At 39.1% G+C, this 15,455-nt stretch overlaps 1 protein-coding gene across 3 annotated transcripts in view; it reads left to right on the top strand.

The window, feature by feature from the left end:
- CDC14A (cell division cycle 14A) overlaps nucleotides 1-15,455 on the top strand; it is a 187,645-nt gene that overhangs the window by 151,893 nt on the left and 20,297 nt on the right. For 2 of the 3 annotated variants that reach the window (XM_037826539.1, XM_037826538.1), the window contains exons 12-13: nucleotides 9,734-9,849; nucleotides 14,581-14,628. In XM_037826539.1, coding sequence (XP_037682467.1) covers nucleotides 9,734-9,849; nucleotides 14,581-14,628 — 164 coding nt within the window. The remainder of the gene's footprint in view (nucleotides 1-9,733; nucleotides 9,850-14,580; nucleotides 14,629-15,455) is intronic. The other variant, XM_037826540.1, reaches the window with a different exon arrangement.

Here is a 15,455-nt window from a genome sequence, read left to right as displayed (position 1 = left end):
TTGAGGTACAGAAACTTCTAAGCTTGAGGAGTTCCCATTTATCTATTTTTAATTTTGTTGCTTGTGCTTTGGGTGTAAAGTCTAGGAAGTGGCCGCCTAATACAAGGTCTTGAAGATGTTTCCCTACATTATCTTCTAGGAGTTTTATGGTACTGTCTTTTATATTGAGATCTTTGATCCACTTTGAGTTAATTTTTGTGTAGGGTGTGAGGTGGGGGTCCTTGTTCATTCTTTTGGATATGGATATCCAACTCTCCCAGTCCATTTGTTGAAAAGACTGTTATGTCCCATTTCAGTGGCTTCAGGGGCCTTATCAAAGATCAGTCAGCCATAGATCTGGGGGTCTATCTCCAAATTCTCAATTTGATTCCATTGATAAATATGTCTGTCTTTGTGCCAGTACCATGGTATTTTGACAACTGTGGCTTTATAATAGGCTTCAAAGTCAGGGAGTGTAAGTCCTCTCACTTCATTTTTCTTTTTTAGAGTGTCTTTAGCAATACGAGGCATCTTCCCTTTCCAAATAAATTTAATTACTAGCTTTCCCAAGTCTTCAAAGTAGGTTTTGGAATTTTGATTGGGATTGCATTGAATCTGTAGATGAGTTTGGGTAGAATTGACATCTTAATGACATTCAGCCTTCCTATCCATGAACATGGAATATTTTTCCATCTTTTAAGGTCCCCTTCTATTTCTTTTCATAGAATTATGTAGTTTTCTTTGTATAGGTCGTTTACATCTTTGGTTAAGTTTATTTCTAGGTACTTGATTTTTTTAGTTGCTATTGAAAATGGTGTCTTTTTCTTGAGTGTCTCTTCAGTGTGTTCATTTCTAGCATGTAGAAACATTCCTCACTTATGTGCATTAATCTTGTATCCCGCTACTTTGCTAAATTTGTTTATTAGCTCTAGTAGCTGTATTGTCGATTTCTTGGGGTTTTCCAGATATAAGATCATATCATTTGCAAACATGACAGTTTTACTTCTTCTTTTCCAGTTTGGATGCCTTTTATTTCTTTGTCTTGCCGGATTGCCCTGGCTAGCACTTCCAGCACAATGTTGAATAACAGTGGTGACAGCGGGCATCCTTGTCTTGTTCTCGATCTTAGAGGGAAGGCTTTCAGTCTCTCACCATTGAGTACTATGCTGGCTGTGGGTTTTTCATATATGCTCTTTATTATATTGAGGAAGTTTCCTTCAATTCCTACCTTTTGAAGTGTTTTTATCAAAAAGGGATGTTGGATTTTGTCGAATGCTTTTTCAGCATCTATTGAGATGATCATTTGATTTTTCTCTTTTGATTTGTTAATGTGTTGTAATACATTGATTGATTTTCTTACGTTGAACCATACTTGCATGCCTGGAATGAATCCCACTTGGTCAAGGTGTGTGACTTTTTAATGTGTCTTTGGATTCAATTTGCAAGTATTTTGTTGAGAATTTTTGCATCTATATTCATTAGGGAGATAGGCCTGTAGGTTTTCTTTTTTGTAGCATCTTTGCCTGGTATTAGATTGATGTTAGCTTCATAAAATGAGTTAGGTAGTGTTCCATTTTCTTCGATGTTTTGAAAGCGTTCACATAAGATTAGTGTCAGTTCTTTTTGGAAAGTTTGGTAGAATTCCCCTGTGAAGACATCTGGCCCTGGGCATTTATTTGTGGGAAGCTTTTTGATGACTGATTGGATCTCTTTGCTTGTGATGGGTTGCTTGAGGTCTTATATTTCTTCTCTGGTCAGACTAGGTTGTTCGTGTGTTTCCAGGAAATTGTCCATTTCCTCTACATTATCCAGTTTGTTGGCATACAGTTGTTCATAGTATCCTCTTATGATTTTTTTTAAATTTCTTCGGGATCCGCAGTAATGTCACCTTTCTCATTCATTATTTTGTTTATATGGGTCTTCTCTCTTTTTGATTTTGTCAGTCTAGCTAGGGGCCTGTCAATCTTGTTGATCTTCTCAAAGAACCAACTTTTGGTGTTATTTATCCTCTCTTGTTTTTTCTTCTCTGTGTCATTTATGTCTGCTTTAATCCTTGTTATTTCTTTTCTTCTACTTGGTTTAGGATTGGTTTGCTATTCATTTTCTAGCTTCTTCAGTTGATCCATTAGTTCTTCGATTTTGGCTCTTTCTTCCTTTTTAATACATGCATTTAGTGCTATAAATTTCCCCCTCGGTACTGCTTTTGCTGCATCCCATAGGTTTTGGTATGTTGTGTTCTCATTTTCATTTGTCTCTCTATATTTAGCAATTTCTCTTGCTATTTCTTCTTTAACCCACTGATTGTTTAGGAGCGTGCTGTTTAACCTCCAGGTATTTGTGAATTTTCTAAGTCTCTGATGGTTATTGACTTCTAATTGTATTCCATTGTGGTCAGAGAATGTGCTTTGAATAATTTCAATTTTTTTTAAATTTATTGAGGCTTGTTTTATGTCCCAGCATATGATCTATTCTGTAGACAGTTCCGTGAGCACTAGAGAAGAATGTGTATCCTGGTAATTTGGGATGTAATGTTCTATATATGTCTTAAATCCAATTCATTTATCAGATTGTTTAGGTTTTCAGTTTCCTTATTGGTCTTCTGTCTGGTTGATCTATCTATAGGAGAGAGTGATGTGTTGAAGTCTCCCACAATTATTGTGGAAACATCAATTGCTTCCTTTGGTTTTGCCAGTGTTTCTCTCATGTATTGAATGGCACCATGACTGGGTGCAGAAACATTTATCATTGTTATTTCCTCTTGTTGAATTGCCCCTTTTGTTAGTATGTAGTGGCCTTCTTTGTCTCTCATAATATCCTTGCATTTAAAGTCTATTTTATCTGAGATTAATATTGCTACTCCTGCTTTCTTCTGGCTGTAGCTTGCATGAAATATTTTTTTCCATCCTTTTACTTTCAATTTCTTTGTGTCCCTGTGTCTAAGATGAGTCTCTTTTATGCAACATATTGATGGTTCATTTTTTTTTTTGATCCATTCTGCAAATCTGTATCTTTTAATTGGGGAGTTTAATCCATTTACATTCAATGTTATTACCGTGAAGGCATTTCTTGACTCAGCCATCTTATCCTTTGGTTTGTTTGTCATATATATTTTTTCCCTCTCTCTATTAATGTCCTTTAACATACCCATACTGAATCTCTTTAGTACTGAACCTTTCTCCATCTCTCTCTCTCCTTTCTTTATTTCTCTGTCGATAGGGCTCCCTTTAGTATCTCAAGTAGGGCAGGTCTCTTGTTAACAAATTCTCTCCGCATTTGTTTGTGAAAAATTTAAGCTCTCTCTCAAATTTGAAGGAGAGCTTTGCTGGATAAAGAATTCTTGGTTGACAATTTTTCTCACTCATAATTTTAAATATGTCTTGCCACTGCCTTCTCATCTCCATGGTGGCTGCTGAGTAGTCACTACTTAGTCTTATGCTGTTTCCTTTGTATGTGGTGAATTGCTTTTCTCTTGCTGCTTTCAGAACTCACTCCTTCTCTTCTGTATTTGACAGTGTGATCAGAATGTGTCTTGGAGTGGGTTTATTTGGATTTATTCTATTTGGAGTTCGCTGGGCATTTATGATTTGTGTATTTATGGTGTTTAGAAGATTTGGGAAGTTTTCCCCAACAATTTGTTTGAATACTCTTCCTAGACCTTTACCCTTCTCTTCCCCTTCTGGAATACCAATGAATCTATATTTGGATGTTTTAAATTCTGTATCATATCCCTGAGGTCCATCTCGATACTTTTATTTTTTTCCCCATTCTTTCTTTTGTTCTTTCATTTTCCGTTCTGTCTTCTTCCAGATCACTGATTCGTTGTTCAACTTCCTCTAGTCTTGAACTATTAGCATCCAAATCTTTTGAATTTGGTCATCAGTTTCTTTAATTTCCAAAAGATCGTCTATTTTTTTATTTACTCTTCTTTATGTTCTTCTCAGGTCTTCTTGATGTCCTTTATATCCTGTGCCATGCTCTTCTTCGTGTCCTGTATATCCTGTGCCATGGTCTCGTTGTTCGTCTTTAGTTCTTTGATTAATTGCTCCAAGTACTGTGTCTCCTCTGATATTTTGATTTGGGTGCTTGGGCTTGGGTTATCCATATTGTCTGTTTTTTTCATATGCTTTAAAATTTTCTGTTGTTTTTGGCCTCTTGGCATTTGCTTAACTTGATAATAGGGTTCTTTTAGGATTTGTAGACCGATTAAACCCTTATCTCTAATTTGTCAGACCACAGCTTCGTGGTGTGCACTTTCTCTAACTAACCAGCAGGTGGCGTCCATGAGCCACCTGTTCTCCTCAAGCCAGTTCTCCCCCGCTTTGTCTTTGTGGTGAGTGGGGGTGTGTATCTTGTGGGGTCCAATTGGTGTGCCAAGCTTGTGTGTGTAGTTGGTGTTGCCTGCCCCGAATATGGGGTGTGTGTCTGGGTGGTCAGGGAGGAGGGGTGTCTCTAACAATCAAATCTCCCTGGTGTTCCTGGAGAGTTAAAGCTGCTGCAATAGTCTAATCCTTCAGTTCAGTCCTGCCACAGTTTGTCTCTGCCGCTGACCCACAAGGCCTTGGTATTGGTGTATGGCCCCTGAGACTTGCGCGTGGGTCCCTCTTCCAGGCCATGCACCTCCAGGTCCTCTGTTGAGGGATGACTGTGCTATGTCACAGGTGAGTGCCGTCCCCCCAGGGCAGTTATGGGCTGCTGGGCTGTGTAGGGACATTCCCAGTCTGCTGAAAGGATGGCTGAATGGGGTGTGTTAATTCACACTGCTCCGCCTTCCCAACTCTGGGACAACCAGCTGAGGGTGCAGGGAAGGCTAATGTCCATGCCCAGTTTTGTGGTGTGTATGTGTAGTTGGAAATACTTCCCATCACACTGGGTTGTCTGGGCCAGCTCTGAGCTGTGGGGCCGGCGACTGGCAACAGTGTTCCCTGCCCACTGGGAAGATGGCTGTGAGGGGACACCCCCATTTTCTTGGGAAGTTGTGGTGTTTAGTGCATTTTCTCAGCCACTGGACTTATTGCCTTGTGTTTCAGAGCTCTCTTATTTCCTCTGTTGTCTTGACTTGCCCAAATTGCAAGTCTTTGAGGCTTTCTGTATTGGGCTTCTTAGGGTAATCATTTTAGAAAAAGAGAAAAAGATTAAAAAAAAAAAAAGGAAAGGGCCCTCCTTGGAGATGTAATGGGCTATTGAAATGCTAAGGGACAAGGAGATTAGGGCCATTAAGGAATGCTCCAGGAAGCAGAGAAACCAGTTTTTCAGACAAAGAAACTCACCTTCTGGATTTGCATATGAGCCTGACTCAGCCTAAGCTCTGCCCTTCCCCTTTCTATGTTCAGCAGAACTTCAAAAAGTCTCTGCTTTTATTTTTGGGTTTTCCTTGCTGTTTTTGCTATCCCTATCTCCTCTCCGCAGGGCTGCCTGCTCCCGGATTCTCTGGTGTCTGGTCTCAGTCTATCTATGCTTGGAGTTTGGATCAGTAGAATGAGTTTCTTATAAGAGCCACCACTGCAGTTCTCCCTCCTCATTCCCAGCACTGACGGCCCCTCCTCCCATGGGACTGAGCCTGGCAGGGAGGGGCGCAGGTCCCCTGGCCGGGAAAACTTACAGATTTCGCTGATCTCAGCTGTTCCACATGTTCAAGAGTGTTGTATGAAGTATACCCAAAGTCAGATTGCTCTGTGGTGTCCAGTCCACACAGTTCCTGGCTTTCTACCTACTTCCCTGGAGGAGTAACTAAAACGTACACCTCACCACTCCACCGTCTTGCCCTGCCTCCACAACAATCCCCTTTTTACAAGGAAGAAGTATTTTGGGTATGTGTATATATAGCAAAGGGAAAAGTCTGGAAGACCATATGCCAGAAAGCTAACCTGTTTTGTTTTAGATGGTAAGTATTCTGGTTTGCTGAAGTTGCTGTTATGCAAAATACCAGAAATGGATTGGTTTTTATAAAGGGGATTTATTAAGTTACAAATTTACAGTTCTAAGGCCATAAAAGTGTCCAAGCTAAGGCATCAACAAAAGGATACTTTCACTGAAGAAAGGCTGATGTCATCTGGAACACCTCTGTCAGCTGGGAAGGCACATGGCTGGCATCTGCTGGTCCCTTGCTCTTGGGTTGTGTTTCAAAATGGCTTTCTCTAAAATGTCTCTGGGTTCCCCTCTCTCAGCTCTTGTTTTTCCTTGCTTCTTTCTCCCACAGCATTTCTCTGTAAGCATCTGGGGGTCCTCTCTTAGCTTCTCTGGGGCAAACTCTTGGCTTCGTCTCTTAGCTTGGCATTTCCAAATGTCCTTTTGTCTGCATCTCCAAGCATCAGCTTCTGTGTTGGCTCTTTAGCTCTCTTAAGTACTCCAGTGAACTAATCAACACCCACACCGAATGGGTGGGGTCCACACCCGGCGTGGAAATAACCCAATCAAAGGTCTCACAGTTGGGCGAGTCACATCTCCATGGAAAGAGTTAATCAAAACATTCCATAATCAAAAGACTAGTAAGTCGGCCCCCATAAGATTGCATTAAAGAACATGGCTTTTCTGAGGGACAAAATATATCCAAACTGGCAGAGTAAGTATCTAGGTGATTTTAATGTTCTTTTTCATGCATATGTATATTTTATTGTTTTCTATCATAAACAATATGGTAAAATATATTTTTTTATCTTTGGAAAGATGTGGTTTCCTTCTCTAGAGATTGAGAGCTGGGGCTTCAAATGTAATGCTTTCTTTTTCTTTATGAGAGCAAGAGTGCTTAACTTAAGTGACATTAAGAAAAGAAGCTTAAAAGTATGTTAAATCTGAATAGTTAAGTGATTGGATGGCTGTTAATGTTTTTATTTACTGCTTTCTGCCTGTTGGAAATGTGTCATAATTTTTAAAAAAAGGTTTAACCTTTAAGATTCACAATATTGTGGAAGAGAGAAATATGTAAAGTTAACTATAATATGTAATGTAACAATAATATAAAACATACTGTTAATTTTTCTAATATATGACCACAGCTAAAAAAAATATTAGAAGTGTTGAATTCTTATTCCCTGATCCCCCTAAAGGGGGAACCTCTTAGCAAACTATGCTAATATTTTCACTGCCATATTTCTGAAATCTTTGCTTAAGTTGATTTTATTATTTATTGGTATTTGACATTTTCTGTTGCCTCCTGGTTATGGTAGTAGGATTTAGCTTTCCTAATTTGCTATTGCTGCTACCTTCCCAATATAGCTATATCATAGTTTTTTATAAAACCAAATAATGTATACATTATTACTATGTAAATATTATTCACTGTGGAGCTTAATAGTGCACTATGACTATTTTTTTCTTTGTTGGACCTCTCTTTGTTTTTCCTGGAGTTAACTGTCTTTTTCATTTGCCTAGTTTTCTACACATTTGGGTAAAAATGATGTTATCCCCCTTCCCCTGAAAAAACAGTTGTGCCAAGCAACTATAAATTTTTCTGAACTTACAACACACCAAGAAAACTTTGATTCCATTCTTTTCCTGAAGACATCCCTCCTTTCCTTCTGTTCTGTAGCCCCCTACCTAGTACACAGTTTGGATTCTGGGACTTGTCTTCACACTCTTCAGTTGGATACCTAATTTTCCTGGATCTCATGTTGTCTTCTTTCTTTTTTGCTGAAGCATACCCTATAATAGTTTTCTGAGAAAGATTGTGTGAGAGGTAAATTTTTGTATCTTTGTTCTACCTTTACTCTTGACTGATAGGCTGAATTTAGAATTCTAGGCTGAGAATCACTTTTCCTCAGAATTCCAAAGGCTTTTCAGAGCTGGGAACACAAAGAACCTTCTAGTTGGAGGGAAAAACAAACTTCCTTGGCTTTCAAATGTCCATAAAGGTACACAGTTGACATTGAAACTGCCTGTCAGGTTCTCCAGGAAGCCCCCCTTGCCAATCTTATGAGGATTTGTAGACTTTCTTGGTCCCACCCCATATTCTGGAGACTCAGGCTGTGTTCTGGTCCTTCTATCAAGTACAGGAAAGTATTAACAACCCAGCGTATTGAGTGCTGGCTGTAGCTGGGTAAAGCTAAGTTCACCTTTTCAGGGGTACCATCCTACTAGCAAGCGTAGCCTTGAGGCCTTCCAGAAATGTATTACTGCAGGTTCCTTTGGGTGGTAATGAGTTCCTCCCCATTGAGGTTGCACAGACAGAGATGAATGACATAACTGATTCTTGGAGACTTTGTTAGAGGGTCAGCTTGTGCCTCTCAGAAAACTGGCGTTAAGATTCCATGTTTTTGTGACTCTTGAGCTGGTATTCTCCTTTGTCAGGATCACCATCCTTGTGATCTTTTCCTGCTTTACTTGTATTCTTACTTTACAATTCAGCTAAGGGATTGCCTCTTCTAGGAAGTTTTCAACCTCATTTCTTCTCCTTACCCCACTGCCTGGACCCTCTTTTATTTATGTATATCTTACCTCAAACTCTATACTACCTTATTGTTTTAGAATTGTCTTTTAAAGTACCTACCATTCCTACTGAAGGTAGGGTTATGTTTTATTCATCTTTGTGCTTAGGATAGTTCTGGCACAATATAGCTATTCATTGAAATGAATGAATAGATGAATGAATATGTAAATGAATGATTATGTGCTGACTGTACTGGGACATTCACTTCTGCTGTATGCTTTGTATGTGTTTTTTTTTTTTTTTCTTTTTTTTAAACTCAAAACTGGTAGTGAGGTTTGGTCTCTCTACCCAGGATATACCTACTGAGCTGCAGATGTATCCATGTAACCCAACATAGGTGGTGGTGGGGTGGGTGTGGGAGGGTAAGAGGTGTTTTGACCCAGGAATGACTATCAGAAATGACTAGAGTGTAACTGAGGGAGGTATATTCTTAAATATTCCTCACCAAATAAGAGTTCTAGCTTTAAAGAGGGGAGGGAACTATTGTGGCTGGAAGGGGTCATAGCAAATATAAGCCCTTTGATTTTTTAGGTGAGGAAACAGGCAAAACACAGTCTTTACTGACGCCATGTAAGTGTGCTGTGGCATATGTTTTAGAAAGAACGTTGCCTCTGGGAACAAGATATCTGATTTTAAAATCATAACTCGGCAATTAAGAGTTCAGGGAGCTTGGGTAGTCTTCTTAACTTCTGTGAGCACCTCTCTTTTTTCCATCGATAAATTAAGGCTAACAATGCCCTTCCCGCATAGTTGTTATAAGCATTAAATGTGAGCTGGCATGTGAAAAGACCTACCATGGTACTTAAGTTTTCAAACTATAGGACTAATTTCAGCAGGAAATATACTTTCCCAGTCGAGTGAGCATAGTCTTTTAGCACCTTCTATAAAGGCCTTGACTGCTTTTACTAGTGCTAAATGATGGTAAGTTACCATGTAGATATCCTAAATTTTTTTATACCTTTTATTTTTGTAAACAAATTATGGAGTTTGCAACAATGCACCCTGGTACTATCTGGAAACATATTGGACTATATCCATTGAGCCAGGCTTTGTCTAGACTATATCCCAAAGTGTGTGTCTGCATGAGAGTCTCTTTGGTTGTGGCCCATTGTCACAAATAAATAGCTTCTTTTAAATTCTACCACATCCATATCCTTGCTACTTTGGTTTGAAACTTTGACTGGTATATTTAACTGACCAATAGATGAGTATCCTACAGATTGTATGTGGACAATGCTGATTCACAGTGCATAGAAATGAATTAAGATAGTACATACAAGGCAAAATTATTTGGAATGGCTTTCCTGTGGAACATGCATTTTTTTTTTCCAGAATAATTTAGAAGAGGATGAAGATGTGGAAATGAAAAATGGTATAACCCAAGGAGACAAACTACGTGCTTTAAAAAGTCAGAGACAACCACGCTCCTCACCATCCTGTGCATTTAGGTAGTTCTATTTTAAACTTATAAATTTATAGTGCTTCCCTTCATGGATAGAATATTTGTTCCTCTCTTTTGAATATCATTCTACAAATACCATGTTTACCTCTCATTTTTAGGTTTGTTGCATTTTGTGTTTTTTATTTATGTTATCACTGTGGGGAGTAGTTAAAATTGAGTTTATTGCAACCAAATGCTGGAATTCCACGTAAGCTGCTAAGCAGTTAGCTATCTCTGAGAATTCTGTTCAAAGTTTCATTTGGAATTCTGCTCTTCCTGCAGCAAATCCTCACAGGTGTGCCAAGGCTTTTACTTTGAAGCTAGGTGTGCAGAAAAGTGTTGTGTACCAAGCTTTGGTATGCCTTGACTAATTCCTTAGCCTTACAGCCTCTTTTTTTTTCATGTATATGTTTTTTTAATTGAGATTGTTTACACACCATACAGTTATCCAAAGATCCAAAGTGTACAACCAGTTGCCCATGGCACCATCATACAGCTTGTGCATCCATCACTATAATTAATTTTTTTTTCAATTTTTAGAACATTTTCATTACTCCAGAAAAGAAAGAGAAAAAAAGGAAACTCAAATCCTCCCATACCCCTAACTACTCCCCTCCACTATTTGGTATGTTACATTTGTTACTGCTGATGAAAGAATGTCAAAATACTAGCTGTAGTTTGCAGTAGGTATATTTTTTTCCTGTATGCCCCTGTATTATTAACTTCTAGTTATAGTGTCATACATTTGTTCTGGTTCACAAGAGAGATTTCTGATACTTGTATAGTTAGTCACGGACATTGTCCACCACAATATTCACTTTTTATATATTCCCATCTTTGAACCTCCAGCTTTCCCCTCGTGACATACATGGCTCTCAGCTTACCCCTTCCACCACATTCATGCACCATTCAGCATTGTTAGTTATTCTCACAATGTGTTACCATCACCTCTGTCCATCTCCAAATGTTTAAGTTCACCCTAGTTGAACATTCTGCTCATAAGCAACCGCTCCCCACTCTCCAGCCTCGTTCTATATCCTGGCAACCTGTATTTCATGTCTGTGAGTTTACACATTACAATCAGCCCACATCAGTGAGACCCTGCAATGTCTGTCTCATTCCACTCAACATAGTGCCCTCAAGGTTTCTTCATCAACCCATTTTTTTTAAGACGGCTTTGTTCACACACCATACATTCTGTCCTAAGTAAATAATCGATGGTTCCCTGTACAGTCATGTATTTATGTATTCACCGCCATTGCCACTATCTATATAAGGACATTTCTATTTCTTCCACAAAGAAGGAGGAAGAGTCAAAGAAGGTAAAGATACAAAAGAAAAAAAAGAAAGAGAGAGAGAAAAAAACATGACAGCTAGGAAGTAACAAAAGGAAAGACAGAATTAAACTAAAGAAGAATAGAGTCAGACAACATCACCAATGTCAAGAGTCCCATACCCTTCCCCTAAATCCCCCCCATATGCATTTAGCTTTGATATATTGCCTTTGTTATATTAAAGGAAGCATAATACAATGTTTTTGTTAAGTATAGTCTCTAGTTTGCATTGATTTTATTTTTCCCCCAATCCCACCCCATTTTTAACACCTTGCAATGTTGACATTCATTTGTTCTACCTCATGTAAAAACATATCTGTACCTTTTATCACAATTGTTGAGCACCCTAGGTTTCACTGAGTTATATGGTCCCAGTCTATCTTTCCTCTTGTCTTCTGGTGTCCCACATGCTCCTAACCTTCCTCTTTCAACCATACTCACAGTCATCTTTGTTCAGTATACTTACATTGTTGTGCTACTATCTCCCAAAATTGTGTTCCAAACCTCTCACTCCTGTCTTTTCCTTTTTGTCTGTAGTGCTTCCTTTAGTGTTTCCTGTAGAGCAGGTATCTTGTTCACAAACTCTGTCATTATCTGTTTGTCAGAGAATATTTTAAGCTCTCCCTCATATTTAAAGGGCAGTTTTGCCAGATATAGGATTCTTGGTTGGTGGTTTTTCTCTTTCAGTATCTTAAATATATCACCCCACTTACTTCTTGCCTCCATGGTTTCTATTGAGAAATCTGCACATAGTCTTATCAAGCTTCCTTTGTATGTGATGGATCGCTTTTCTCTTGCTGCTTTCAGGATTCTCTCTTTATCTTTGATGTTTGATAATCTGATTATTAAGTGTCTTGGTGTAGGCCTATTCAGATCTCTTCTGTTTGTGGTATGCTGTGCTTCTTGGATTGGTAATTTTATGTCTTTCATAAGAGATGGGAAATTTTCATTGATTATTACCTCTATTATTGCTTCTGCCCCTTTTCCCTTCTCTTCTCCTTCTGGGACACCCATGACAGGTACATTTGTGATCTTCATGTTGTCATTCAATTCCCTGAGATGTTGCTTGTATTTTTCCATTCTTTTCCCTATCTGTTCTTTTATATGTAGTCTTTCAGGTTTCTTGCTCTCTAGTTCCTGAGTGTTTTCTTCTGCCTCTTGAGATCTGCTGTTGTATGTCTCCATTGTGTCTTTCGTCTTGTGTTGCACCTTTCATTTCCATAGATTGTGCTGGTTGTTTTTTCAAACTTTTGATTTCTACCTTATGTATGTCCAGTGCTTTCATTATATGCTTCATCTCTTTTGCCATGTCTTCCCTAAACTTTTTGAATTGCTTTAGCATTAGTTGTTTCAATTCCTGTATCTCAGCTGAAGTGTAAGTTTGTTCCTTTGACTGGGCCATAGCTTCATTTTTCTTAGTGTAGGTTGTAGTTTTCTGCTGTCTAGGCATCTCGTTTCCTTGGTTACTGCAACATGTTTTCCCAGACCAGAATGGGTTCAGGTCTTGGAAGGAAACAATAGTATCTGGTTTTCCTAAGGGTGTCTTAGAAGATTGATACACCCCATGGGGCCTCAAGTCACTGCTTTTCTGTCCAGCAGGTGGCGCCTGTAAGCCTGTAGCTTCAGACTGGTGTAAGGAGGTATTGCCCAAGGCTCTTTTCCACCAGGCTCTGGGGTCTGGTTCTGAATTGAAGGCAGGTGGTAGAGCTTGGCACTTCCTCTTAGAGAAGATATACCTCCTAGGGAGAGTTCATTAGCATTTGAATAGTCTCTCTGACTCTGCTAACTCCACTCTTGTCTGGGTCAGAGCACTGGGAACAGAAAATAGCTGAGGCTTTCTCCACTGAGCTGAAAAAGGGACAAAAGCCCCCTTTCAGGGCCACTCTGTGGCCCCCCTCAGTTTCACCCGTTGGCTAGAGATAGCACTGGGTCCTCTGGGCTTCCCCTCCCTCCCAGGGAGGTCCTCTGGTTCTCCAACATCAGTTGTCACCAAAAGCCTCTGTCTGCTTGTTGGGGATTCATAGCTTTTATTATGCAGACCACGTTTGTTAATTAAAACCCCAGCTGGAGCTCAGCTGAGCTATATTCGCTTGCTGGGAGAATGCTGCTGTCTAGCACTGTGAGGCTTTGCAGTTCGGGCTGTGGGGGAGGGGCTCCTGGCTCGTGTCCACAGTTTATGCTTACAGATTTTATGTTGCAATCTCAGGCATTCTTCCAATTCAGATTGGTGGATGATGAGGGGACGGTCACATTTGTCTCCCCACAGTTATGCCAGATTATTTACTAGTTGTTTCTGGTTGTTTATTAGTTGTTCCAGGGGGATTAACTAGCTTCTACTTCTCTCTATGCCACCATCTTCTTCCTCTCCCTCACCTCCTCTTTTTGAGAAATGGATAAGAGATGCTTACCTGTTCCTATAAAGTTATAAACCATCTTGATTTTGAAGTCTAAAATTACTCATCAGAAGCTATTGATGGCATCTAGGACCACCATATTTGAAATCTGCTTATAGTTCAGGTTGGGTGAAGAAAGGTTACAGGATCAGTGTAGGTGCAAAAATCAGTGAGGATCATCAAAATCTTTTATTTTCATGTAAGGGGTGTGAAATTGGGATGGTCACATGATCTTCTGTGCTTTAGGCACTGGTTTGCTGATCTGGTAGAAATATCAGGTGGCTATAGCTCAGTCTGTCAATGAATATTCTGGGAAACAGCTACTCTTATTTGACTTTTAAGTGAGAGACATGCAAAGCAGGAAGAATATTTCACCAGTATGATAAATATCAGATAGAATCGCAGAGAATACATTATGTGTGTTGCCTCTCTTTCCCAGTTGCAAGGTTGTTCAAGATCAATTTACATTATCAGTTTTTTTAAATTCACTTTTTTTTCAAAACTCCAAGAAGTTGCTTTACACTGTTTAAAATTCATTTGAAACCAATTTATATTTGATTTTTTAATCATAATGGGGAGGAAGGGATAAGTTGAAGAAGAGTATAACTTGGCAAATAAATAGGCAAAAGAATGAGAGAAACCCTGCTACTTAAATTTCAAAGACTGGTTCCAATATGGTTTTTCTGTTTTCTTCATTTACTTTAATTTTTATTCTCAGAATTTTTCTCATTTCTTAGAATTTAGTTTTCATGACAACATCATGAGACCGTCATCCAACATCTTTTACCTCAAGAGTCTGTAGTACCACATTCTGATTAAAAACCAAGGTGTTGTAAAGGAAATTCAAGATGAAATAAAATAGTGGTTGAATACTAATATCTATTTTTAAAGTTTCTCCCTTTTACCAGTTTCGTTTCTTTATTATTCTGGACTCCATGTGATGTGCCTTTTGGTCTTTCCTTAAATGTATGAACCTGGTGAAGCATGAGCATTTGTTTTTAATTTCCATAGGTTGGATGATATGAAAGGGCACCCAAGAGCAGTGTCCCAGCCTTTCAGGTACTGTTAATGAGGTTGAATTTCTAGTAACTTGTAAAAAAAAAGCTACTGTTCAGATAAATTTCCTAACCAGTGCTTAAACCGAGAAAAATGAACTGCACCCAACTTTTCACTTTTTAAATTTTTTCCTCCCCATCCCAGTTTGTGACAGTTCACTTTATTTATTTAATGTTCCGCATGAAAAGGAATTTTTATTTTCCTGTGGCCCCACGGGGCTGTGTGGTTTGGTAGCCAGCTCAGCATACTTTGCTCAGAGCACACCCTGGCGCCTCATGTTAATAGCTGCTCTGCAACATTCCTTTCTCATAGTGAGAGATTGTGTTAGTTCTGTTTCCCCCTATTTCTGCATGTGTTTGCTCACCTCCTTTATTTTTATTTTAGATTTATTCCTTTCCCTATCATCTGTTTAAGGAGAAAATATCAGTGTTTTTCTCTGGAAAAATGTCCCCTGAGCACTCCCAGAGAGCGTGCAAGGGCACTAGGAACATTTGAACAAAACTGTTGATAAAGTAGAAGAAAGAAACTGATTCACTCTCCACCTTCAGTTTTTTCAACCCCAGGCTTAGAGTTTTTTAGTGGGGGCAGTTCAGGGAGGGTCCAGACTTTTCTGGAAGTTTGAGTCACTTCCTTGTACAATGTCTCCTATTCTTGTTTTAGAGGCAAGCCATGTACTTCAGCTATTGTTTGGAGGGAGAATACAAAGGGAAAGTCTCCAAATAAATAAGCTTTTCTGAAACAGATAGGAAAACAAAGACCAGATACATTAAATGGTTTGTCCAGGGTAAACCAGATTTGGCATTAAAATCATGACTGGGTCCTGGCTATCC

The sequence above is a fragment of the Choloepus didactylus genome, chromosome 2, assembly GCF_015220235.1.
Source record: "Choloepus didactylus isolate mChoDid1 chromosome 2, mChoDid1.pri, whole genome shotgun sequence".
NCBI lineage: Eukaryota > Metazoa > Chordata > Mammalia > Pilosa > Megalonychidae > Choloepus > Choloepus didactylus.
This window is presented reverse-complemented; position numbering and strand designations above follow the sequence as displayed.